The following is a 26033-nucleotide window of genomic DNA, read 5'->3' as shown; positions in this document are numbered from 1 at the left end:
TCACAACACTAATTAAATGAAAATTCCTGTAGGAATTGCGTGCAGAGAAAAGATGGTTCCCTTTCCTAGTTATTCTGGAAACAACCATGTGTGGCCATCAACATCCCCAGTCGTGTAACGCTCTGTAATGTTTGTGCTGTTTTCCCCAGGAGCTGAAAGATCCTCACTGTAGGGATGAAATGGCCGCTGCCAGAGGCGCTCTGAAGAAGAATGCCACCATGCTGTACACTGCATCCCAGGCCTTCCTCCGCCATCCAGATGTTGCGGCCACGCGGGCCAACAGAGATTACGTGTTCAAGCAGGTCCAGGAAGCGATTGCTGGCATCTCCAATGCCGCTCAGGCCACCTCCCCTACTGACGAGAACAAAGGGCACACTGGCATCGGGGAATTGGCCGCGGCACTGAATGAGTTCGATGTAAGTACTGGGGCCACAGGCCCAGATAGAAGCAGTGTTCTAGCAAGAGTCCCGGTAACAAAAGGGCAAAGCGACTTGAACCGTCCCTCTCAGTTTCCATTCCCGGCAGACCTGCAGTAGTAGGATTCTGAGAGCCGAGTGGTAGCCGTGGAAATTAGCCCGGGGTGATTTCTGTTGTAGAAGTTCACAGTGCCAGAGTGACTCTCGTGGGCTCGATGCTGCTATAAACAGAGCGTCTCTGTCAGGAAGTACCGATCACATTTTTAGATGGTGTTATTAAGAGAAAACACCCTGACTTGCTCCCTTTATTCACCCCTCCCTCAGCCCCACAGCACTTATATAGATAGCTGTAATTTATTTATTTATTTATTTATTTATTCATTCATTTATTCATTTTATTTATTTATATAGAGAAAATAACTTGTCTGCTGAGTGACCGAGGGCAAGTCACTTAACTTCTCTGTGCCTCAGTTCCCTCATTCTGTAAAATGGGGATTGTGACTGTGAGCCCCATGTGGGACACGGACTGTGGTCCAACCTGGTAAACTTGTATCTACTCCAGCGCTTAACAAATACCATAACAAATAAAAGAAGCCTTTATTGGGTGCCCACTTGGTGTGATGGGCTGTGGTAGGTGGTAGGGAAGTGCAGACAGATGAAGGGACATCCTGTAATGGTGCTGTTCTACTGATGGTGTGGGCCGTACGCTAACACAAGTTTTATGTAAGTTGGACAGCCCAGGAAAAGGCTCACTTCAGCAGTGAAGAGGCCACTGCGCTGTTGGTTAACAAGTTGAGTTTCTGAACTTCACTGAGTAGGAGGACTACATTGGTCACTGTGGAAGAAGAAGAAAGGGCCCTAGAAATCGCCCAGCTGAGTACTTCACCTAGTATATATGGCCATATAATAAATAGAAAACTATTGTAGGAAAACCACTGTGGCACGTAACAACAACATGGCCCAGGGGAAAGAGTTCATGCCTGGGAGTCAGAGTACATGGGTTCTCATCCCAGATCTGCTAATTTAATCAATCAATCATTTGATCACTTACTGTGTGCAGAGCACTGTACTACTCTCTTCCCCTCTTCAGAGCCCTACTGAGAGCTCGTCTCCTCCAAGAGGCCTTCCCAGACTGAGCTTCCCCGTTTCCCTCTGCTCCCTCTGCTCCCTCTGCTCCCTCTCTGCTCCCCCTCCGCCCTCTGCTCCCTCCCCCCTTCCCCCTCTTCACCTCCCCTCAGCTAGGCCCCCTTTCCCTCTGTTCCTCCCCCTCTTCTTTCCGCTCCCCTCAGCACTGTGCTCATTTGTATATATTTTAATTACCCTATTTATTTTGTTAATGAGGTGTACATCCCCTTGATTCTATTTATCGTGATTATGTTGTCTTGTTTTTGTCTGTCTGTCTCCCCCAATTAGACTGTAAGCCTGTCATTGGGCAGGGATTGTCTCTATCTGCTGCCAAATTGTACATTCCAAGCTCTTAGTACAGTGCTCTGCACATAGTAAGCACTCAATAAATACTACTGAATGAATGAATGAATACTATGCAGTTGGGAGAGTACAATATGACAGTATAACAGAGTTGGTAGACACATTCCCTACCCATAAGGAGCTCACAGCCTAGAAGGGGAGGCAGACATTAATATAAATAAATTACAGATAAGTTTATAAGTGCTATGGGGCTGGGAAGGGCTATGAATAAAGGGATCAAGTCAGGGTGATGCAGAAGGGAGTGGGAGAAGAAGAAATAAGGGCTTAGGGAAGGCCTCTTGGAAGAGAGATATCTTCAGGAATTCTTTGAAGGTGAGGAGAGTAATTCTCTGTTGGATATGAAGTGGAAAGGTATTCCGAGCAAGAGGCAGGTCATGAGCGAGACATCAGTAGTGAGGCAGATAAGAATGAGGAAGAGTGAGTAGTTTGGCATTAGAGGAGTGAAGTGTGCTGGTTGGGTTGTAGTGGGAAATCAGGGAGGAAAGGAAGGAGGGGGTTAGCTGATTGAATGATTTGAAGCTGATAGGATTTCTTTTTGATGCGGTCATGGATAGGCAACTACTAAAGGTTCTTGAGGATTGGGGAAACACGGACTGAATGTTTTTGTAAAAAAATGGTCCGGGCAACAGAGTGACATATGGACTGGAGTGGGGAGAGCAGGAAGCAGGAAGGTCAGTGAGGAGGCTGATACAGTAATCAAGGTGGGATAGGATAAATGTTTAGATTAACATGGTAGCAGTTTGGAAGGAGAGATTAGGATGGATTTTAGCAATGTAGTGAATGTTGAACCAACAGGATTTAGTGATAGATTGAATATGTGGAGTCAAGGATAATACCAAGGTCACACGCTCGTGAGACACGAAGGATGGAGGACTGCCTACAGTGTTGGGAAAATCAGGGATAGTACAGGGTTTGAATGGGAAGAAAAGGAGTTCTATTTTGGACATATTAAGTTTGAGGTGTTGGTCGCAGATCCAAGTAGAGATATCTTGAAGGCAGGAGAAAATGAGAGACTCTATCGATGGAGAGAGATAAGGGATGCAGATGTAGATTTGGGAATCCTCCGCAAAGAGGTGGTAGGTGAAGTCATGGGAGCTAATTAGTTCTCCAAGGCAGTGGGTTTAGATGGAGAATAGAAGGAGACCCAGAATTGAAGCTTGAGGAACACCCAGAGTTAGGGGGTGGGAGACAGAGGACTCCACAAAAGAGACACAGAATGAAGGACCAGAGAGGGTAGAGGTGTCAAAACACGGGGGGAAAGTCAGCAATCCCAGTGGGATTGGAAAGGTAAATAGCAGTGGTCTGTTTCTGTTTAGCATGTGTGCCGAACATCAGCTCAAAATCATGAGGACACCCTCGGCTTCACAAATAAAAGACAGATATTATGGACATATGCAAGGTCTAATCAGTGGCATCTTTCTGAGACTCTAATCTCCATTACTGGTACTGGAATAATGTATGGATCCCTGTAGCCGTATGATGGGCTAATGCTGCTCAGACTATCAGCTCATGCTTGACTAATCAGTACCACTGATGTGTTGAATAGCAGCATCTAAAAATTAGGTTAACTGTACGCTGAATCACGACGAAATTTCAGACCACATGCAGCCCCAGCAGTGTGGCCTTGTGGAAAGAGCACAGGCCTGGGAATCAGGGAACTTGGGTTTTAATCCTGGCTCTGCCACCTGCGTGACTTTGGGAAAGTCATTTAACTTCGCTGTCCCTGTTTCCTCATCTGTATAATAATGATATTTGTTAAGAATTTACTATATGCCAATATCTGTCAATCTTAGTGCATTAATAATAATAATGTTGGTATTTGCTAAGCGCTTAATATGTGCAGAACACTGTTCTTAGCGCTGGGGTAGATACAGGGCAATCAGGTTGTCCCACGTGACGCTCACAGTTAATCCCCATTTTACAGATGAGGTAACTGAGGCACAGAGAAGTTAAATGACTTAACCACAGTCACACACCTGACAAGTGGCAGAGCCTGGGATTCGAACCCATGACCTCTGACTCCCAAGCCCGGGCTCTTTCCACTGAGCAACACTGCTTCTCCATTAGTACATTGTACTAAGCACTGGGGTGGTTACAATCAAATCGAGTTGGACACAGTCCTTGTCCCACATGGGCTCACAGCCTCAATCCCCATTTTACAGATGAAGTAACTGAGGCACAGAAAAGTGAAGTGACTTGCAATAGGTCACACTACAGACAAGTGGCGGAGCTGGGAGTAGAACCCATGACCTTCTTACTCCCAGGCCTGTGCTCTATCCACTATGCCAGATTCAATACACGTTCTCTCTTAGACTCTGAGCCCTGGGTGGGACAGGGACAGTGTATAATCCTAGTGCTTAGTTCAGTTTAAGAAATAAATATTACTATCATTATTATCAATGTTATTGTTTTGAAGCATGACAGAAATAAGAAAAGTGATGGGAACCTCACAGGACCTTGGTGATTTTTAAAAATACTTTTATTTAGTACCCTACACAGACAAGGACTGTGGCAAGTGCTAAGCAGATTTGCTGCCCTCAAACATGTTGTTAGGCTAAATCTATGAAGATAATGGTAATAATAATAATTATAGTATTTATTAAGTAATTATTACTATTCACCAAGCACTGTTTTAAACACTGGGATAGATACAAGTTATTTAGGTCCGACACTGACCCTGTCCCATATGAGGCTCATAATCTAAGTAGGAGGAAGAACAGATATTGAATCCCCATTTTACAGGTGAAGAAACTGAGGCACAAAGAAATTAAATGCCTCACCCAAGCGGGAGAACCAGAATTAGAACTCAGATCCTCTGATTTCCTGGTCCCTGCTCTTTCTACTAGACTGCGTTGTTTCTTTAAATATGGTTGCTCAATTTCAGGTCACTTTTTTGGACTGACCCATTCCCCAAACCATCAGATATAGTACTGGGTGGTAATGTTTGGGTTATTTGATGCTGCTGTGCTTGAGGATGTAATGAGGGATTTGGCAGCTGGAGTCAAAAAGTGATCCACTGGGAAACTCTTAATCCAACAAGATTCCAAATATTGAAAGTCTTTGAGATAGTTATCCCATAATTGCTATGTGCTGACAAATGGGTTCTTGAGGCACAAACAGAAGACATTTCACAGATCATTCTCAATCACTGAGGTGAAGATTAATGAGTAAAGTCAGAAGAAAGAAACTGTATGAAAATAAGCAAGTATCATTTTTTCCCAATTAATGACATGTTCTGCTTCCTGTCACAAAGAAATAAATGGCAGAAGGCATTTATGTCAAAAATCTTGCATTCAAATGGATCTTGGAGTTTTTGCTTTAAGATGCGCTCATTGGATACTTTATCATGAGCAGAGTGAAAGTGCTCTTTGAACACGTTTGTGTGAGCTGTTGGGTGATGAGATAAATGTAATCTGGGCCCCCACATTTAAATCTGGGTTTGGATTGTTACTGATAGCCACATTTCAGCAATTTCCAAAGCAACAGTATGCAGAAAACACTCAGGAGCTTTACAACTATTAAATATCACATATGCATAAAGTAGCAAGCAGTAACCACGATTGCTAATTGAAGGGAATAGGAGGCCGGCTCTGAAATGCTAAAATTTCAAATCTTAGTTACTGTTGCTGGAGTATGATGTTGGAATCTTCCATCAGGATCAAGAACCTGTTCAGAGGAATTGATTCTAGTGCCATCAAGGTTTCAAATGAGATCCGAATTCTACTGTGAGTAAAATTCCACGGTTAATCCCTCCTCTCCCCATAACTCTCCTCACCACCCATTCCACATTTATAATTGTTTCCTGCTCTCTTAACCTCCCACTACACACACACACACACACACACACACACACACTTCCCCAAACACTTCCACACTAGTCCTCCTCAAGGCTCCTGGCAGTCGGTAAATTTTTCTTTGGAATTTGATCACAGCAACTGCAGTTGTAGCGGGTGTCAACATGGCTACTGTCCCACTTCACTCCTGCTCTTGTAGAACTTTCTCCCCAGCCTAGTCGAAGCCAGGAGAAGGGGGACAGGGCTGGACTGGGGAAGGATGGATATGGGGAGGGAGGCAGGTTTTGTGGAGGGGGGCTTGGGAGGTGATTGCAATGCCCCTCCCTCCCCCCCCGACCTGTCTCTTTCCTCATTTTCCTCAAAAACTGTGGGTTTTGGTTGAGGTGGGATTACAAACCAGGAAGCTGAAGAGTGGTTCACGGGACAGGGGCACACCTGTGTGTTGCAGGAAGTCAGCAAATGGTATGGGATGTATGCCTGGTTTGGATGATTTGTGGGGTGGTCGTACCTGGGGTGTGCCTGAACTCAGCCCACTTCAGGAGGAGTCATATGAGCAGAGTAAACATGACAAGGACTGTCAGATATAGGGATCATTACTTTATTTATGATTTGCACACCCACCCTTTAAGGCATCCCGCCTCAGAAAATAGACCTTGAAAGCTCACCTCCTCCAGGAGGCCTTCTCAGACTGAGCCCCCCTTTTCCTCTGCTCATCCTCCCCTCCCCATTGCCCCTACTCCCTTCCTGTGCTCCACCCCCTCCCTGCCCCACAGCCCTTGTGTCTATATGTACAAATTATATTTATTTGAGTTGGATAAAGCTATAATTCTATTTATTTTGATGCTATTGATGCTTGTCTACTTGTTTTGTTTTGTTGTCTATCTCCTCCCACTTCTAGACTGTGAGCCTTTTGTTGGATGGGGATCGTCTCTATCTGTTACCGAATTGTTCATTCATTCATTCATTCATTCATTCAATAGTATTTATTGAGCGCTTACTATGTGCAGAGCACTGTACTAAGCACTTGGGATGAACAAGTCGGCAACAGATAGAGACAGTCCCTGCCATTTGACGGGCTTACAGTCTAATCGGGGGAGACGGACAGACAAGAACAATGGCAATAAACAGCGTCAAGGGGAAGAACATCTCGTAAAAACCGATGGCAACTAAATAGAATCAAGGCGATGTACAATTCATTAACAAAATAAATAGGGTAACGAAAATATATACAGTTGAGCAGACGAGTACAGTGCTGTAGGGATGGGAAGGGAGAGGTGGAGGAGCAGAGGGAAAAGGGGAAAATGAGGCTTTAGCTGCGGAGAGGTAAAGGGGCGATGGCAGAGGGAGTAGAGGGGGAAGAGGAGCTCAGTCTGGGAATGCCTCTTGGAGGAGGTGATTTTTAAGTAGGGTTTTGAAGAGGGAAAGAGAATCAGTTTGGCGGAGGTGAGGAGGGAGGGCGTTCCAGGACCGCGGGAGGACGTGACCCAGGGGTCGACGGTGGGATAGGCGAGACCGAGGCGACGGTGAGGAGGTGGGCGGCAGAGGAGCGGAGCGTGCGGGGTGGGCGGTAGAAAGAGAGAAGGGAGGAGAGGTAGGAAGGGGCAAGGTGATGGAGAGCCTCGAAGCCTAGAGTGAGGAGTTTTTGTTTGGAGCGGAGGTCGATAGGCAACCACTGGAGTTGTTTAAGAAGGGGAGTGACATGCCCAGATCGTTTCTGCAGGAAGATGAGCCGGGCAGCGGAGTGAAGAATAGACCGGAGCGGGGCGAGAGAGGAGGAAGGGAGGTCAGAGAGAAGGCTGACACAGTAGTCTAGCCGGGATATAACGAGAACCCGTAATAGTAAGATAGCCGTTTGGGTGGAGAGGAAAGGGCGGATCTTGGTGATATTGTAGAGGTGAAACCGGCAGGTCTTGGTAACGGATAGGATGTGTGGGGTGAACGAGAGGGACGAGTCAAGGATGACACCGAGATTGCGGGCCTGAGAGACGGGAAGGATGGTCGTGCCATCCACGGTGATAGAGAAGTCTGGGAGAGGACTGGGTTTGGGAGGGAAGATGAGGAGCTCAGTCTTGCTCATGTTGAGTTTTATGTGGCAGGCCGACATCCAGGTGGAGACGTCCCGGAGGCAGGAGAAGATGCGAGCCTGAAGGGAGGGGGAGAGGACAGGGGCGGAGATGTAGATCTGCGTGTCATCTGCGTAGAGATGGTAGTCAAAGCCGTGAGAGCGAATGAGTTCACCTTGGGAGTGAGTGTAAATGGAGAACAGAAGAGGGCCAAGAACTGACCCTTGAGGAACTCCAACAGTTAAAGGATGGGAGGGGGAGGAGGCTCCAGCGAAGGAGACCGAGAATGATCGGCCAGAGAGGTAAGAGGAGAACCAGGAGAGGACAGAGTCCGTGAAGCCAAGGTGAGATAAGGTATGGAGGAGGAGGGGACGGTCGACAGTGTCAAAGGCAGCAGAGAGGTCAAGGAGGATTAGAATGAAGTAGGAGCCATTGGATTTGGCAAGAAGGAGGTCATAGGTGACCTTAGAGAGAGCAGTCTGGGTAGAGTGGAGGGGACGGAAGCCAGATTGGAGGGGGTCTAGGAGAGAATGGGAGTTAAGGAATTCTAGGCATCGATTGTAGATGACTCGTTCTAGGATTTTGGAAAGGAAGGGTAGTAGGGAGATAGGACGATAACTGGAGGGGGAAGTGGGGTCAAGAGCGGGTTTTTTTAGGATGGGGGAGACGTGGGCATGTTTGAAGGCAGAGGGGAAGGAGCCCTTGGATATTGAGTGGTTAAAAATAGAATTGTACTATCCAAGCACTTAGTACAGTGCTCTGCACACAGTAAGCACTCGTGAATACGATTGAATGAATGAATGAATGAACCTTGTCTAGCTCAGAGGGGTCTACTCAAGGGCTGTAATTTCAGAAGGACTCCCCTGAAAGTTTAGCATAATATTCTGCACAAATTAAGCACCCAATAAATTCATTGTCATATTTATTGAGCACTTACTGTGTGCAGAGCACTGTATTAAGTACTTGGAAAGTACAATTCGGCAACAGATAGAGACAATCCCTACCCAACAACGGGCTCACAGTCTAGAAGTCTATCATTCATGGATTGATTTGGGAATGGGATTATTTACTTCAAACTGGGTTTTCCTGCTTCCGATGAAGGAACCCAGCTTCCAAAGAGTTTCACCTGCCCACTTGCCCTGGGGAGGGAAGAGTAGTCCCTCAGATAATAAGATTCATTTATTCATTCATTCAGTATATTTATTGAGCGTTTACTATGTGCAGAGCACTGTACTAAGTGCTTGAAATGTACAATTCAGCAACAGAGACAATCCCTGCCCAAAATCGGGCTCACAGTCTAAATGGTTGCAAGACTGAATGTCCTCCAAGCATAAATGCATATATGTGTGCCCTCTGTTTTTAGCTCAGCTATGGTGGGGTGGAGACAGGAAAACTGAGCTTGTGAGGCTCATACTTTCTCTGGTGTGCTCTCTGGCTTTCTTCTCTCAGGCACAGAGCTTTTTTCTGCCACTAGCTATCAATCATTCAATCAATCAATTGGTCAGAGGTATTTTATGAGTGCAGAGCATTCTATTAAACTCTCAGGAGAGTACAGTGCAATAGAACTTACTAGTCAGGGACATATTTATTTACTGAGCACTTACTGTAGGCAGAGCACTGTATTAAGCACTTGGGAAAGTACAATGTAAAAGGAAAACAGAGTTGGTAGACACATTCTCTGCCCACAATGACCTTGTAGGCTAGAACCAACAGGATTTGGTGACAGATTGAATATGAGGGTTGAATGAGAGAGATGAGGGGAGGATGATGTTAAGGTTATGGGCTCGTCAGACAGCTGCTACTCAGCTCGGACACCAGCTCCTGAGCTAGATTAGTGTGGAAGGACAGGAAGAAGTGTAAGGTAATGGGAGACTGTAAAGATGGAGGATCAAAATGAACCTCCTCACCAGCCCCTCGCCCAGGAACTGGCATCCTCTGGTACTTGGCAGGAGGGCCTGTGGGCCTGGCTGCCCCTGGATAAGCCTAGGGATGCTTTTTGCAGCTCATTCTGGTGACTGATTGGCCTGTTTTCTCTGCTTGTGGCCCAAGGTGCCCTCTGTGTCACCAGCCTGTGGATTGATTTCTCTCCCTCAAAGCAGCAAACCACTTTGCTTTCAGTGCAGGCCCAAGTGCCAATTAGAAACTAAGTCCTAAGTGTTTTGCCCTTATTTATCCCTTTGGTGATCCATTTGACAAGCCCATTAGGATTTTTCTGAAGATAAAGGCTCTGTTCCAGTAAAGATCTTGATCACTCATGCTTTTTGCTCTTGGTCTATTAACAATCCAAACGGATATATTTTTCTTTCTGTTGGGTAATTGGGAAAGAGCTGCTGGATTAAGGTGGGCAGTTCCACCTCTTCCATGTTAGCCTTTTATATTCCTTGTCCCGTAAACCATGAGTACCATTAAACCATGTTTGACCTTGGCCGAAACCTCTAGAACTTTTAGTGAAATAACCTCAATCTCTGTATTATTTTCTCGCTTCATGTATTTTCCAGATAAAAACATATTAGAGGCTTAGACTTTGATAATAACCTGTGGCATAATCAAGCTCTGAATGTCAGCTAGGCCCTGAATGTGCTTTATTCCACCCACGAGAGCCACTTGTCAGTTTAGCACTTCAAAACACAGATTGCAACCCACTTCTTTCCAGGATAAAATAGACTTTACAGCCATTCTGGGGTCCAGCAGGTCCAGGGGGAGAGTAGTAAGTCTTGCCATAGAAATCCAGCAGTACATGTTGAACAAATCTTGCTAGGTCTTCCTGGAAGTCCTCCACTGTACTTCACCTCACTCAGAAATCTTTTTTTTTTTAGTGGTATTTGTTAAATGCTTACCGTGTTCCAGGCCCTGGACTAAACACTGGGGTAGATGCAAGGTAATCAGATTGCGCACAGTCCTTGTTCCACATGGGGCTAACAGTCTTAATCACAGAGAAGCAGCGTGGTTCAGTGGAAAGAGCACGGGCTTGGGAGTCAGAGGTCATGGGTTCAAATCCTGACTCAGCCGCTTGTCAGCTGTGTGACTTTGGGCAAGTCACTTAACTTCTCTGTGCCTCAGTTACCCCATCTGTAAAATGGAGATTAAGCCCGTGAGTCCACGTGGGACAGCCTGATCACCTTGTATCCTCCCCAGCGCTTAGAACAGTGCTTTGCACATAGTAAGCGCTTAACAAATGCCATCATTATTATTATAGAGAAGCAGCGTGGCTTAGTGGAAAGAACACAGGCTTGGGAGCCAGAGGACGTGGGTTCTAAACGCGACTCTGCCACTTGTCTGCTGTGTGAACTTGGGCAACTCACTTAGCTTCTCTGTGCCTCCGTTACCTTATCTGTAAAAAAGGAGATTTAAAAAAATGTGAGCCCCACATGGGACAATCTGATTACCCTATATCTACCCCAGTGCTTAGAGCAGTCTCAACGCATAGTAAGCGCTTAACGAATGTGGGGAAGCAGCGTGGTTCAGTGGAAAGATCCCGGGCTTGGGAGTCAGAGGTCATGGGTTCTAATCCCAGCTCCGCCGCTTGTCAGCTGTGTGACTTGGGTCAAGTCATTTCACTTCTCTGTGCCTCAGTTCCCTCATCTGTAAAAGGGGGATTAAGACTGTAAACCCCACATGGGACAACCTGATCACCTTGTATCCTTGGGGTAAGTACAAAGTAATCAGGTTGTCCCATGTGGGGCTCACAGTCCTAATCCCCATTTTATGGATGAGGTAACTGAGGCACAGAGAAATTAAATGACTTTCCCCAAGTCACACAGCTGATAAATGTTGGAGCTGGGATTAGAACCCATGACCTCTGACTCCCAAGCCCGGGCTTTTTCCACTAAGCCAATGCTGCCTTATCCACTAGGCCACAAGAAGCAATGTGTGGTCCAGTGGAAAGAGTCTGGGAGTCAAAAGATTTGGGTTCCATTCTTGACTCTTCCACTTGCCTGCTGTGTGGTCTTGCACAAGTCATGTGATTTCTTTGGGTCTATTCTCTGTTTTCTCATCTGTAACATGGGACTAAAATGCCGGTTCTCCCTCCTCACTAGACTGTCAGCCCTGGGTGGGACAAGGATTGTGTCTGATCTGCAAATATTGTTATCACCGTGTTTGGCACATAGTAAATGCTTAACATATACAAAAGAAGAAGTTGGTGTCCTTAGGATGCCTACAGCTTCAATCGCTAGTATTTATTGAGCATTTACTGTGTGCGGAGCACTGTGCTATTATGTAACATATAGCATATATTATATGTAACCTATGTTAACATATGTAACATTATATAACATATACCTATTATATAACTATTATAGTGTTATATTGTGCTCTCCCAAGAGCTTAGCACAGTGTTTTGCACACAGTAAGTGCTCAATAAGTAGAATTGAATGAATGAATACTAAGCACTTGGGAGAGTAGAATATACCAGAGTTAGTTAACACGATCCCTGCCCACAAAGAGCTTAAGGTGAACCTGGGCTGTGCCCATATTTTTAAAATTCTAGTTCTCTTGGAGAAATTATATACAACAGACCTTGGAAGCATTCTTTATCACATAGTGACATCTTGTGGACAACCGTATCACCAGAAAAAAACCTGAATTTTCACATTGTTGCAAGCATCGCATATGTTTCTTGTCTTCATGTCCCTCTTGTAGCATAAGAAGTCCTTCATTCCTTGGTGGGAAATCTCTCTGTTTTTAATTTCAAAGTTTCTTTTTTTACTGGTTTTCCTTCTGGTACTCGATATACAATATCAGAAACTCCCAGTACAGGGTTTGCCAATCTCTGTGTTTGCCTAATCCCTCTGTCTCTGGGGTATATGTCTTCATTTTCCCCTCCCTGCCTCATCCAGCTTCCTAGCAAAATATGTGGGGTTTAAGCACCTGTGGTAGATGGCTATTTGCTTGTTTCCCAAGTGGTGTTAGCTGTGTGGGGGCCATAGCAAAGGGGCCTCCAGGAAAGGAAGCAGGACCTCTCTCCCCAGTCATTTGGATGCTAGAGAAACAAGCATGGCCTAGTGGAATGATCACCGGCCTGGGAGGCCGGGGACTTGCCTTCGAATCCTGGATGATGGTGATGATATTTGTTAAGCACCTACTATATGCTGAGCACTGTTCTAAGTGCTGGGGTAGATCTGCCAGTTGCCTGCTGTGTGACCTTGGGTAGGTCACTTACCTTCTCTGGACCTCACTTTCCTCATCTGTGAAAGGAGGATTCAAAATCTGTTTTCCCTCCTACTTTGAATGTGAGCACCGTGTGGGGACAGGAACTGTTTCCATCTTGATTATCTTGTATCTACCCCAGCCCTTAGTAAAGTGCTTGGAACACAGTATGCACCTAATATTCATTCAGTCGTAATTATTGAGCACTTACTGTGTGCAGAGCACTGTACTAAGCGCTTGGGAAGTACAACTCAGCAACAGAAAAAGTCCATGCCCATAATGGGCTCACAGTCTAGAAACAAATACCATTACTATCATTGTTGTTGTTTAGTAAAAAACATGGTAGATCACACTTGGATATCATTCCATTTAAGAATGGAAACTTGATTTCTATGTCCACTTGACATTCAGGCAGTCAATAAATGTTTGTGTTCCCATAGAATGCAAGCAGGATCATGTCTACCAAGGATAATGTCTACCAACTCTATTATATTACATTCTCCAAAGCACCTACTACAGTGTTCTGTACCCAGAAAGTCCTCAATAAATACCACTGATTAATTAATTGAATATGACATGGATCTTGCTTGTCTTCTGGCTTCAGATTAGCAATATTGCCTGATAATCATTATGGTATTTTTAAGTGCTTACTATATACTAAGCCCTGTACAAAACTCTGGAATAGGTACAAGATGATCAGGTTGGACACAGTCCTTGTGCCAGATGGGGCTCACAGTCTAAGCAGGATTTAACCCCCATATAACTGGTGATAAAACCAAGGCACAGTGAAGTGATTTGCCCAAGGCCACACAGCAGACAAGTGGTAGAGCTGGGATTAGAATTTAAGTCCCCTGATTCCCAGGCCTCTGCTCTTCCCACTAGGCCACATATGTTTGATCATGATGGTCGTAAAACTCCCAGATGAATCCCAGCTTTGGCTTCCCCTCTAGTCCATTAAGTCGTTGTGGGCAAGGAATATATCTGTTTATTGTTGTGTTACTCTCCCAAGTACAGTGCTCTTCACACAGTTATTGCTCAGTAAATATGATTGAATGAATGAATGAATTAAAACTGTGGAGAATTCATTATCAAATGCCCCAACAATTAGCGTGATTTAGTGGAAGGAGCACAGGCTTGGGAGTCAGAGGACGTAGGTTCTAATACTGGTTTTGCTACTTGTCTGCTGGGTGATCTTGGGCAAGTCACTTCTCTATACTTCAGTTACCTCATCTGTAAAATGGGGATTAAAACTGTGAGCCCCACGTGGGACAACCTGATTACCCTGTATCTACCCTAGTGCTTAGAACAGTGCTTGGAACATAGTAAGCGTTTAACAAATACCATTATTATTATTATTATGACATTTTCACTGACAAGCCTAGGTTTAAGCTATTCTATAATGTCACTGTGTGACAAAACCACCATTGATATATTGAACATAGATGCAGGCATTATGAGGAGCTCATTAAGACTGTTTGCTTCGTCTCCCTCTACCAGTGTTACCAACCATTGAAGGTATCCAGTGGATACCTTTAAGACTGACTACTCTCAGAAGAAAACACAAGGATTCAGGTGAATCCAAGATCAAAGAATCTGTTGCAGTGAAGCCGGAAGAGTATCAGTGATACTTTGAGGCTCCTCCTCACCTCACCAAAGGAATGCCCATTGAAGGCTACCTGGGAAAAAGTCATTGTTAGCTCTATGCATTCTAATTGATCAGCTCCCCTTTTGAATGAAAGAGGATTCATCATCTTTCAAAACCGGATTCTCTCCCAGCCTACTTCTTTGTTTTTACATTCCCGGCTCCATCCTTACCCCTCAGAGGTGTCAATGATTACAGTTTTGTGGAGTCGTGGTGGTCCCCATCCCCTTTGAGTGGAGGTAGTGGCACGTGGATTGAGGGAGGGGGGCGTGGGTGTGTGTGTGGTGGGCGGGTGGGGGCAGAGCTGTTGACCATCCATCCACAAGGCTTTGTTTGCTCACCACTTGCCCTCTGCACAGCTAGACACCCGCACATACCCACCAATGCACTCATCAACAGCTTTATTGGCAGGAGCTCCGCTAGCAATCATATTTACTGAGCTCTTACTGGCTTCCCGTGTGCAGACCACTGGACTGACTTCTTGGGAGAGTAAAATATATCAGAGTTGTTAGACATATCCCCTGCCTAAAAGAACTTCACAGTCTAGATAGGGATAAAAATGTCAAAATAAATTAGATCTATATATACCTGCTAGGGGACTGAGGGTGGGGTGAATAAAGCATACAAACCCAAGTTCACGGATAATGCGGGAGAGAAAGAGTAGGAGAAATGGGGTCTTAGTTGGAGAGGGCCTCTTAATAATAATAATTATGGTAGTTGTTAAGGACTTACTATGTGCCAAGCACTGTTCTAAGTACTGGGGTGGATACAAGATAATCAGCTTTTCGCATGTGGGGCTCAAAGTCTTAATCCCCATTTTACAGGTAACTGAGGCACAGAGAAGTGAAATGACTTGCCCAAGGTCACAGAGCAGACGAGTAGTGGAGCCGGGATCAGAACCCATGACCTTCTGACTCCCAGACTCAAGCTCTATCCACTCTGCCATGCTGCTTCCCTGGGCATGGGTGTCAGGAAGGGTGGAGAACTAATTTTGCCAGACAGAGGAGAGGGCAGAGTTAAAGCATGCAAGGATAAACTTGAAATGGACAAAGTTATCCTGATATTTAGATTTCCACCAGCAGCGCTTTGCAGCTCGAGCACAGGAGCAAAGGAGGTGGACAGTGGAGGTGATCCAGGGCTGTGGGTTAGTGGTTGGAATTAGACCAAGGAATAAGGGAGTGAGTGAGTTGAGGTCAGTAGAGACGGTGGTGTTGAGAGCGTTTATTTGGTCATCAAGAGAGGGTAGTTTGGTGTGGAGGCTAATTGGGGCTTGATGAATTGAGAAAACTGGATGAGGTCAAAAGATTGGAGGGCTCTGTGGGAAATAGTAAAGATTTACAGGGAGGAGATGTGTGGTAGAAGGGGCAAGTGAGGGGACTGTGGTCAGATGGAGGGATTTCAGAGTTGTTGAGGGTATAGATGTGCGGTGGTTAGAGATGGTAAATTTGAGTGTATGTCCAAGTTGGTGAGTGGGCGAGGTGGGACCGAGTAGGAGGTCAGTGGAGTTGAGGAGGGTTAGAAGGTGGGTAGCAGAAGGGTCATCAGGAACATCTGTGGATAATGAAATCCCCAAGGATCAATGTGAGCATGGAGAAAGAGAGAAGGAATGTCAGAAAGGGATCAAAATGGTTAAAGAAGTTGGAGGTGTGACCTGGGGCAGTTATATAATATGGGCTTCAAAGGAAGGGAAAGAAAAGGATGGGGGAGATGAAATGGTGCGAAAGGAAGGAAGCCAACACCTCCTCCTTTCCTAGTGAGTCTTGGAGAGTGGGAGAAGATGAAGCCCCTCTGGAGAGAGAGCAGCTGGTGAGGTGAGATCCTGTGCCTCAGTTACCTCATCTGTAAAATGGGGATTGAGACTGTGAGCCACATGTGGGACAACCTGATTACCTGTATGTCCCCAGGTGCTTAGAACAGTGCTTGGCACATAGTAAGTGCTTAACAAATACCATTGTTATTATTATTATCTGGGGAGAACCAGATGGTGAGGAGGAGTAATGGGGACAGGAACAGGTCAAGGATGAAGGGAAGCTTCCCCAGGATGGAGTGGGGGTTCCACAGGCCACACTTGGCTGAAAATGTGTGGGGGCAGTGGGGGAGGGGACAGCATGAAGGGTGGAAGGGTTTGGATGGGAGTGAGTTGATGGGGGCCTGCGCAGGGGCAGGGGAACAAGGGGTGGTGGTGGGTTAGGATTAGAGGAATGGAATGGGGAGGAGGGATGGGGGCAGAACATGGGGTGGGGAAGAGTTGGGTAGTGAAGGGGGCGGGGGAGGTGCCATGGGAGATGAGGACTGGGATGGGCTGATAGGAGCAGAGGCATTGAAAGGACAGGGTGGAGTCAGAGAAGTAAAGGACAGCAATAGCAATTTAATCCAGTGATACCCAGAGGGAAATTGCTGAATTGTCTTTTCCTCATTGAGAGTCAAAAGGCCAGGGACTATGGGAGCCCTGAGGTGAAGGGTGAATTATTCTTGAGGCCTGGAGAGTGAAGAGTCCAATGTTTGGGGGAACCCTGAGGAGATGGTAGAATTGTCCTTGGGCCTTTGAGAGTGAAGAGTCAGATGTTCAGGGGAACCCTGAGGAGATGGTTTAATTGCCCTTGGAGCCTTGGGCGTGAAGAGGCCAGTGAACAGGAGTAAACAGCCTGGGTTGGGCAGAGTAGGTGTGAAGGCAGGCAGCATTTGAAATGTATGAACCTGGGTCTTTGTCAACTGGAGGTTAGGCAGCCACACCCTGATCTCACTGCAGGGAAAGAAGGAAGATGAAGAAAATGACTGCTTCTCTGTCACAGCCGATGGGGAACAAAATGTCCTATAATCCTGGCGGGTGGGCAGAAGGTAGACAGTGGTTCCGATGATCTGGTCAAGATGAGGCCACTCTCTTTCAGCTTCACCTAGCAGTTAATATTTTCTAGACCACTAAAATATACTTTCTCCTAGCTATCCACCCCCTTTACACACCCCCACCCCCACCAGCTGTCTCCAGATAAGGATTACAGGTTTAATAACACCATCACTTCTCTCCCTTCTACACATGATATTCTTTGAGGAACAAGAAATAACTGACTGTAGAATAACCATAGATACATAACTATTATCCTAAATTGTTCAACTCCAGAACTAGCAACAGTTTGCTAGTGAGAAAAATATCCTTTACTTCTTGTAATTTATTTAAGAGTTAATTGATGAGTGATTAGAGATGGGAAGTTACCAGGGAATGGAAGAGTTTCGTTAATATAGTGCTCCTTGAGCTATCAAAGGGACATTTTCCTCGATTCCAATTTTAAATTATTCCTTAAATGGAATCATGAAGAGTGGTCTTTGAGCGATGATATTTTGTTGGTCCTAGCAATTTGTTTTGAATTGTAAATTAATTCATGTATAACAAGTAATTCATATATGTGCTATTTAAAGATTGCCACTAGGAAATACAAAAATGAGATGCATAAAGAAAAAGTAATAGCAGTAAAAGGCTATGAACCGGAAAGACAATACTCCATTTTCACACAGATAGATATTTAATAGCTCTAAAGAGACAAAACAAAAATATTAAGGCAAAAAAGTAAGAAGTACTACAATTTAATAATTGTAGCATTTATAAGCTCTTACTACGTGCCAATCACTGTACCTGGAACCAGAGAAGATACAACATGATCAGATCACAATACACAACTCAATCAGCCCATGGAACTACCATCCTGGTAAGAGAACCTGAATTGTGATACCTTTCCCCAAGCAGATGGCCCCAACTTTCTTGCCTTCCACTATCTATCTACCTATCTTTCTGCTCATCTGTCTATCTATCTATCTATCTATCTATCTATCTATCTATCTATCTATCTATCTATCTGTCTATCTATCTATCTATCTATCCGTCCATCCGTCCATCTCGTCCTTAGTAATCAGCACCAGTGACAGTGAAAGTCACCTATCCATGCAGTCATGGCTGAGCAGGAACCCACAGTCCTGGCCACCTTGTGTGTGTACTAAAAGTCTGTCCCTTGTTGTGATGTCATGCTTAATGTTTGCATCACTTAGTACAGTGTTCTGCACACTGTAAGCACTCAGTAAATACCATTAATGGATTGATTGATGAGGTTTTCTCCCTTGCCTCCTTGGCTCATGTTCCTTATGCAATCTTCTCTCAAAAAAAGCACTCCTTTCGTGATGGCAGTGTGTCATGCCTGTCTGTCCTCAGATTTTCAACTGGAATTCAACATTGTCTGAGGCTTTGTTTTACTGTGTCTTTAAAGCTTTTCCTCTGCCCTCTTTCCTTTCCATTTTCCCGTTTCAGCTCTACTACAGGTCAGTAAATCACTCTCCACCCTCTCCCACCTGAGCTGAGGTTAAACCATTGTTATTATTAATATTTAAGCACTTTGTGCAAAGTACAGAGTCAAGGTTATCAGGGCAGACATAATCCCTTACCATATCAGAAGCAGTTTAGTGGAAAGAGCATGGGCTTGGGAATAAGAGGTCATGGGTTCTAATTCCGACTCCACCACTTAGCTGTGTGACTTTGGGCAAGTCACTGAACTTCTCTGTGCTTCAGTTACCTCACCTGTAAAATGGGGATTAAGACTGAGTCCCACTTGGGCAACCTGATTACCTTGTATCTACCCTAGTGCTCAGAACAGTGCTTGGCACATAAGTGCTTAACAAATACCATCATTATCATTACTATATGGGATCACAGTTACGGTAGGAGTCAGAAAGCTATTCTATCCCCTTTTTCCAAATGAGGAGAATGAGACACAGAGAAGTTAAGTGACTTTCTCAAGGTCACACAGCAGGTAAATGGTGGTACTGGGATTAAAACCCAAATCTTTTTACTTCCAAGTCTCTGCTCTTTCCAATAGGCCAACCTGCTGAAAAGCTATTGGAAGAAAATCTCCCCATACTCTGTGTCAGATTTTCAGGGCTTGGAAGTAAGCCCTAAACTGGCAACCAAATAAATTATTAAAAAATGGATGATGCTGAGGTTGATAAGAAAATTGCATTCAGAGGAATTGTTGTCCTAGAACTTTAGGAAACTTCAACAGTGCAGTCTGTTGTTATAGGTTATTACAACAGATTCAGAGATAGTATTGTTTTCTTAGTTACTAGGTGCCATTTGAGGATTATAAAGTCCTTCCATTGGTTTTCAACAAAAGGGATGCCTTTACAGATATGATTGAAGACAATCCTAGCAGATAGAGGAATTCAGCAGTGCACTGAGGTACTTAGAAGTAGTTATCTATTATAAGGTGCTTGATTTAAAAAGGAATGCAGTTTAAACTAGTGAAGCAGCATGGCCCACTGGGAATCAATCAGTTAAATCCTATTTATCGAGACCCTATTGTGTGCAGAGAACTGTGTGGGAGAGTACAATATAACAAAACTGATAGACATTCCCGGCCCCCAAGAAGCTAACAATATTGGAGTATAGACCGACATTAATGTTAATTAATTACCAATATTTACATAAATGCTCCTCTCTCAGGGTCAGACCTGGAGAGTTTCCAGTACTCTACCAGTCTTGACTGTGGGAAGGAGAGTCAAGCAGAGGCATACCCATTCCATTTCTAGCTTGGGGAGTGGCTAGGGAGTGGAAAGCAATCTGCTACAAGTCAAAACTCACCTGTGCTGGGCAGCAGTGACATGGGAGAGTCGAGGGCAGAGACTCAAGTTTACTGCATGGAAGGAGGCAACGGTAAACCACTTCTGTATTTTACCAAGAAAACTCTATGTACACACTACCAGAATGATTGCAGATGGAGGGAGGAGCGTTCTGGGAGAGATGTGTCCATGGTGTTGCTCCAGGTCCGAGACGGCTCGATAGCTTAAAAGAAGACAAGACATAAATGCTATTGGGTTGTGGGTTGGGTTGAATAAAGAGTTCAAATCCAAGTGCAAGAGTGACATAGAAGGAAGAGGGAGACGAGAAAATGAGGGCTTAGATGGGGATGCTACTTGAAAGAGATGTGCCTTCAATAAAGCTTTCAAGGTGGGGAGAGTAACCGTCTGTCAGAAAAGAAGGGGGAGGGAGTTCCAAGCCAGAGGCAGGATGTGGGCAAGAGGTCGGCAGTGAGATAGACAACATCGAGGTACACTGAATAGGTTGGCATTGAGGAGTGAAGTGTGCAGGTTGAATTGTAGTAAGAAATCTGAGAGGTAAAATAAGAGAGGGCAAGGGGATTGAGTGTTTTTAAACTTGTGGTAAGGTGTTTCTCTTTAATATGGAGGTGAATGGGCAACCATTGGGGGGGTCTTGAGGAATGGGGAGACGTGGACTGAATGGTTCTGTAGAAAAATGATCTGAGAAGTAGAATGAAGTATGGACTGAAGTGGAGAGAGACAAGAGGCAGAGAAGTCAGTAAAGGGGCTAATTCAGTAGTCAAGGTGCATATGATAAATGCTTGGATTAACATGGTAGCAGTTTGAATTTAGAGGAAAGCATGGATTATAGTGATTTAGTGAAGATTTCAACTGACAGGATTTGGTGATAGACTGAATATGTGAGTTGAATGAATGAGATGAGTTTTGAATGAATGAGATGAGTTAAACAATGCCGAGGTTATGGGACTGTGAGAGAGGGAGGATGGTGATGCTGCCAACTGTGATGGGAAAGGCAGGTTTTCGATGGGAAGAGGAGGTCTGTTTTGGGCATGTTAAGTTTGACGTGTCGGTGGGACATCCAAGTAGAGATGTCCTGAATGTAGGAGGAAATACAAGACTGCAGAGAAGGAGAGAGATCAAAGCTAGAGTTGTGGATTTGAGAACCATCAGTGAAGAGATGGTAGTTGAAGCCATGGGAACAAATGAGTTTTCCAAAAGTGTGCGTGTATATGAAGATTAGAAGGAGACCCCGAACTGAGTCTTGAAGGACTCCCACAGTTAGGGGGTGGAAGGCAGAGGAGGAACACACAAAAGAGACTGAGAATGAGCTGCCAGAAAGATAGGAGGAGAACCCAGAAGGGAGAACCAGTCAGTGAAACCAAAGTTGTATAATGTTTCTAGGAGAAGGGGGTGGTCGATCGTGTTCAAGGCAGCTGAGAAGGCGAGGAGGATTAGGATGGAGTAGAGGCTGCTGGATTTGGCAAGAACATCACTGGTGGTCTTTGAGTGGGCAGTTTCTGTAAAGTGAAGTAGGTGGAAGCCAGATTGGAGAGAGTCAAGGGTATAATCAGAGGAGAGGAAGGGGAGGTAATAGGCATAAACAGTTTACTCAGGGAGTTTGGAAAGGAATGGTAGGAGGGAAATGGGTTGATAACTGAAGGAAATCATTGGGCCAAGGGAGGGCTTTTTCAGACTAGAGAAGCATTATTGCCCAGTGGATAGAGCATGGGCCTGGGAGTCAGAAGGAGCTGGGCTCTAATCCCGGCTCCTCCACTTGTCTGCTGTGTGATCTTGGGCAAGTCACTTCATTTATCTGTGCTTCAGATCTCTCATCTGTAAAATGGTGACTAAGACTGGGAGCTCCTTGAGGAACTTAGTGTCCAACCTGAATAACGTGTATCTATCCCAGAGCTTATTCAGTGCCTGGCACAAAAAAAAGAATAGGGGCTGGGTTCTAATTCTGATTGCCACTCACTGCTGTGTGAGCTTGGGCAAGTCACATAACTTCTCTGTGCCTCATTTCCCTCAACTTCAAAATGGGATTCATTGCCTGTCATCATTATCATCATCATCATCAATAGTATTTATTGAGTGCTTACTGTGCAATAAACACCTGGGGAAGGTACAATACACCAGAGTTGGCAGATATGTTCCCTACCCCCATTGAGCTTACAGGGGAAAAAAGACATTAGTATAAATAAATCATTTATAATATATAATTTATATTTATACATAAGTGCTCTGGAGTTGAGGGTAGGGCAAATATCAAATGCTCAAAGGTCAAAGATCCAAGTCACAGATCCTGTCCTCCCTCCTACTTTGACTATGAGCCCCACATGGGACCTGATTATTCTGTGTCTACCTAGCAGTTAGTACAGGGCTTGGCATATAGTAAGTGCTTAACAAATGCCATTATTATTATTAATAATAATAAGTCAAATCGGACAAATTATTCATTATTGGTAACAAAAACACTCCCACAGAGTAAACCTTCAGCAACCTCCTGCAAAGAATGATACTTAAGCTACAATTGCTCATTGATTTAATCTTAAAATGCTTTTTCTAAGAATTACAGTAATGTAACTTAAAATTTTAGTGATGCCTATCATTACTCTATGGCTACACATATCAGAACAACTTTATGACAGAAGAGGGGATGTTCTGAAGAGGGTGTGTCCATGGAGTCGCTATGGGTTATAAGAACGACTCAAAATTTAAAGAAGGTCATTACAGCACATAATGCATAAAGGAATGTCCCAGAAGTGATGGGAAAAAATTGTCATACCATGCAAACCTAAGAGAAAATGAACCCCACTACAACCATATTTCAAGTGCGAGTATCTAAATGCTTAGGTGACACCGAGTGCTCAAATGGCAAGTGAGGGAGATACGAGGTGGGAAGATGAGAGATGGATCAGGAAAGGCATCCTAGAGGAGGTGTGATTCCCAAAGATTGGGGAGCATTGATTGGTCATATGTAAATGGGAGGAACGTCTAGACCAAAAAACTGCCTGACTAAGTTGATTTCTGACTTACTTAAAATGTCAAATATTGAAATTTGTATCTTTAACTAAGTGTATTTGTATTAAGGTTTGTATTGAAGAATTAAAGATGATAATGTGAAAATATTTGCTTCTCTATATCAGACCATATTCTCTCTAATATATATTTCTTTAGCTTCATGTATAAAATGAAGAATAAAGACCAGGACAGATCCCCCCAAAGATGTGTGGAAATTGCATTTTAAATTTGGTCATGCAATTTATTTAATGAAGGAACTAATTCAAAATGTTCTATTTTACTTGTTTGTTGAAAAATTAAAAACGCATTCAATTCATACCTGAGACAGGTTATTATTTATTATTTCACAGTGTCTTACTATTGGAGACACTGCATTTTTTCAAATGTAATTGCATATAAGAAATGAAATTTAAAGACTTTTTAAGAAATGAAAGTTGTTACAAATGAAACAGGCAGTCCACACCATCTTTGTAAAAAAAAAAAAACAAACAACTAGAAAATAAAAGTGAAAATAATATTGTAGGATTTTCGAAATGAAAAAATGCATCAATCCTACAATAGAAAAGGAGCCTGGTGTCAACCCAAGCCATGTATCCCTGTTCATTCAAAACATGAGGGACAGAACTGTAATGATAGTAGTTATGAGTACTAGTAGTAATAGAAGAAGAAGTAGAAGTTGTATTAAGTAGTGTATATTAAGTGCTTACTATGTGAAGAGCACTGTGCTGAGTGCTGGAGAGAATACATAGGTGGGAATGAACGTGATCGCTTTCCCTCAGGGGGTTCATATTCTAAGAGGGGCTCAAAGCCCATACCTTTTGATAACAATGATACACAATAAAAAGTTAAAGCTGAAAGAATTGGTATCCCAAGGCAAAAAATATAAAATGTATATGTGTGCTTTTAAGTTATCTATTTTGAAAATAGGTTATATTGTAAAGTTATGTCGTCAATATTTTTTCTCTTTCATCTTGGCAAAAAAGATCGTTGTTGGGTAGAAATTGTCTCTGTTGCTGAATTGGACTTTGTAAGTGCTTAGTACAGTGCTCTGCACACAGTAAACGCTCAAATAATTGAATGAATGAAACAAGATTATATCTGAAGGTAGTCCCACTTAGAGTGGACAACTGGAAAGCCAAATTAGATCAAGAAAAGAAATAATGATCATGTTTATTAAGACCTTGCTCTATATCAAATCCCCTTCTGAGGAGTGCACCTAGAGGGTTTCCAGTCTTCTACCAGTCTTGCTGACAGGCGGGAGAATCAAGCAGAGGCCTACCCATTCCATTCCTAGCTTGGCAGTGGCTAGCGAGTGGAAGACAATCTGCTACAAGTCAAAACTCACATGTGCTGGGCACCAGCATCATGGGAGAGAGTCGAGGGTGGAGACTCAATTTCCTGTGCCAAAGAAGGCGATGGTAAACCACTTTCATATTTTTTCCCAGAAAACTATATGGATACACCAGAACGATTGTAGTTGGAGAGTCGGGGATTCTAGGAGAGATGTGTGCATGAAATCACTATGGGTCTGAGGTGACTCGACAACATAAGACAAGAGGGTATCAGATACTCTAATTGCTGGGGTAATTACAAGTTAAAGCTATTGGTCACATTCCTGGTCCACAGAGGGCTCATAATTAAGCAGTGGCCAAAATAATGTGGAAACGAACATTTGCCTGGCATCTTCTACCTTAAGGTGCCAAAGGAATGGTTTGGCCATTGTGGAGCCATTTCTAGTGCTATTTTTTTGTTTTTTATGGTATTTTTTACTTACTATGTGCTGGGCACTGTACTAAGCCCTGTCTGTTCAATCAGGTTGGACACAGTCCATGTCCCTCTTGGGGCTCACAGTCATAATTCCCATTTTACGGAAGAGGTAACTGAGGCACAGAAAAGTGAAGTGACCTTCCCAAGATTACACAACAGACAGGTGGCAGAACCAGGATTAGAATCCAGGTCCTTCTGACTCCCAATCCTCGGCTCTATTCACTAGGCCACTAGTCCTTCACCATAGTTCCTATGAGGCACAACATCTGAATGCTACTGTGTTACAGGGTTAGAGAGGAGGGGAAGAAGAAAGAGAGCTCTGTACACAGTAAGCACTCAATAAATTCCACTGATGGATGGATTGATTGAGGTTTTCCCTGAGGTTTTGGTTTTTTTTTTTTTTTTTGGACAAAGGCGGTGAGGTTGAGGACCAAGTTTCTTTCTGATTCTGCCATTCACTGACAATTATTTTTCAAACTACATCCTCTCTGTTTAGAGCCATTACCAAGAGTGGTTGTCTACAAAGCAGCTACCAGAAGAGATCATCTCTTCATTCATTCATTCATTTATTCATTTATATTTATTGAGTGCTTACTGTGTGCAGAGCACTGTAATGAGCACCTGGGTGAGTACATCACAACAATAGATATGTTCTCTGCCTACAACTAGCTTACAGTCTAGTAGTGGGGAGACAGGCATTAATGTAAATAAATACATTACAGATATGTACATAAGTGCTGTGGGGATGGGCGGATGGTTGAACAAAGGAAGCAAGTCCGGGTGACTCAGAAGGGTGTGGGAGAAGAGGAAAGGGGATCTTAGGGAAGTCTCTTGGAGATGTGCCCTCAATCACCAAATGAAGGACAGGTGGTGTTGAGTGGACAACCTCCATGAGAACTTGGACTAACACAAAAACTATTCTGAGCATCACTAAGCCAGCTCTTTTGGGTGAGGTCTAAAGTGGCAAATTCCCAGTGGCAGTTATTTTCCTGGGAGAAAAGCCCATTGCCAGTTTCTGCCAGGTTGAGGCAGGTAACTAGATGGAGAAATCATATGTTGGTTCTTCTGAATTACCTATCCAGACTGAACACTTACT

General features: G+C 44.1%; 1 protein-coding gene and 1 non-coding gene across 4 annotated transcripts in view; both read left to right on the top strand.

Annotated features, from left to right (window-relative positions):
• The window catches only part of CTNNA2 (catenin alpha 2), a 1145386-nt gene that overhangs the window by 394752 nt on the left and 724601 nt on the right, over window positions 1-26033 (top strand). For all 3 annotated transcript variants that reach the window (XM_029083155.1, XM_029083152.2, XM_029083150.2), the window contains one exon: window positions 150-416. In XM_029083155.1, the coding sequence (XP_028938988.1) occupies window positions 150-416 (267 nt within the window). The remainder of the gene's footprint in view (window positions 1-149; window positions 417-26033) is intronic.
• On the top strand, window positions 20024-20161 carry LOC114805515. The gene has a single exon (XR_003753488.1). It is a non-coding gene; the product is annotated as a small nucleolar RNA SNORA7 (small nucleolar RNA).

This window comes from Ornithorhynchus anatinus, chromosome 18 (assembly GCF_004115215.2).
Source record: "Ornithorhynchus anatinus isolate Pmale09 chromosome 18, mOrnAna1.pri.v4, whole genome shotgun sequence".
NCBI classification, from domain to species: Eukaryota; Metazoa; Chordata; class Mammalia; order Monotremata; family Ornithorhynchidae; genus Ornithorhynchus; species Ornithorhynchus anatinus.
This window is presented reverse-complemented; position numbering and strand designations above follow the sequence as displayed.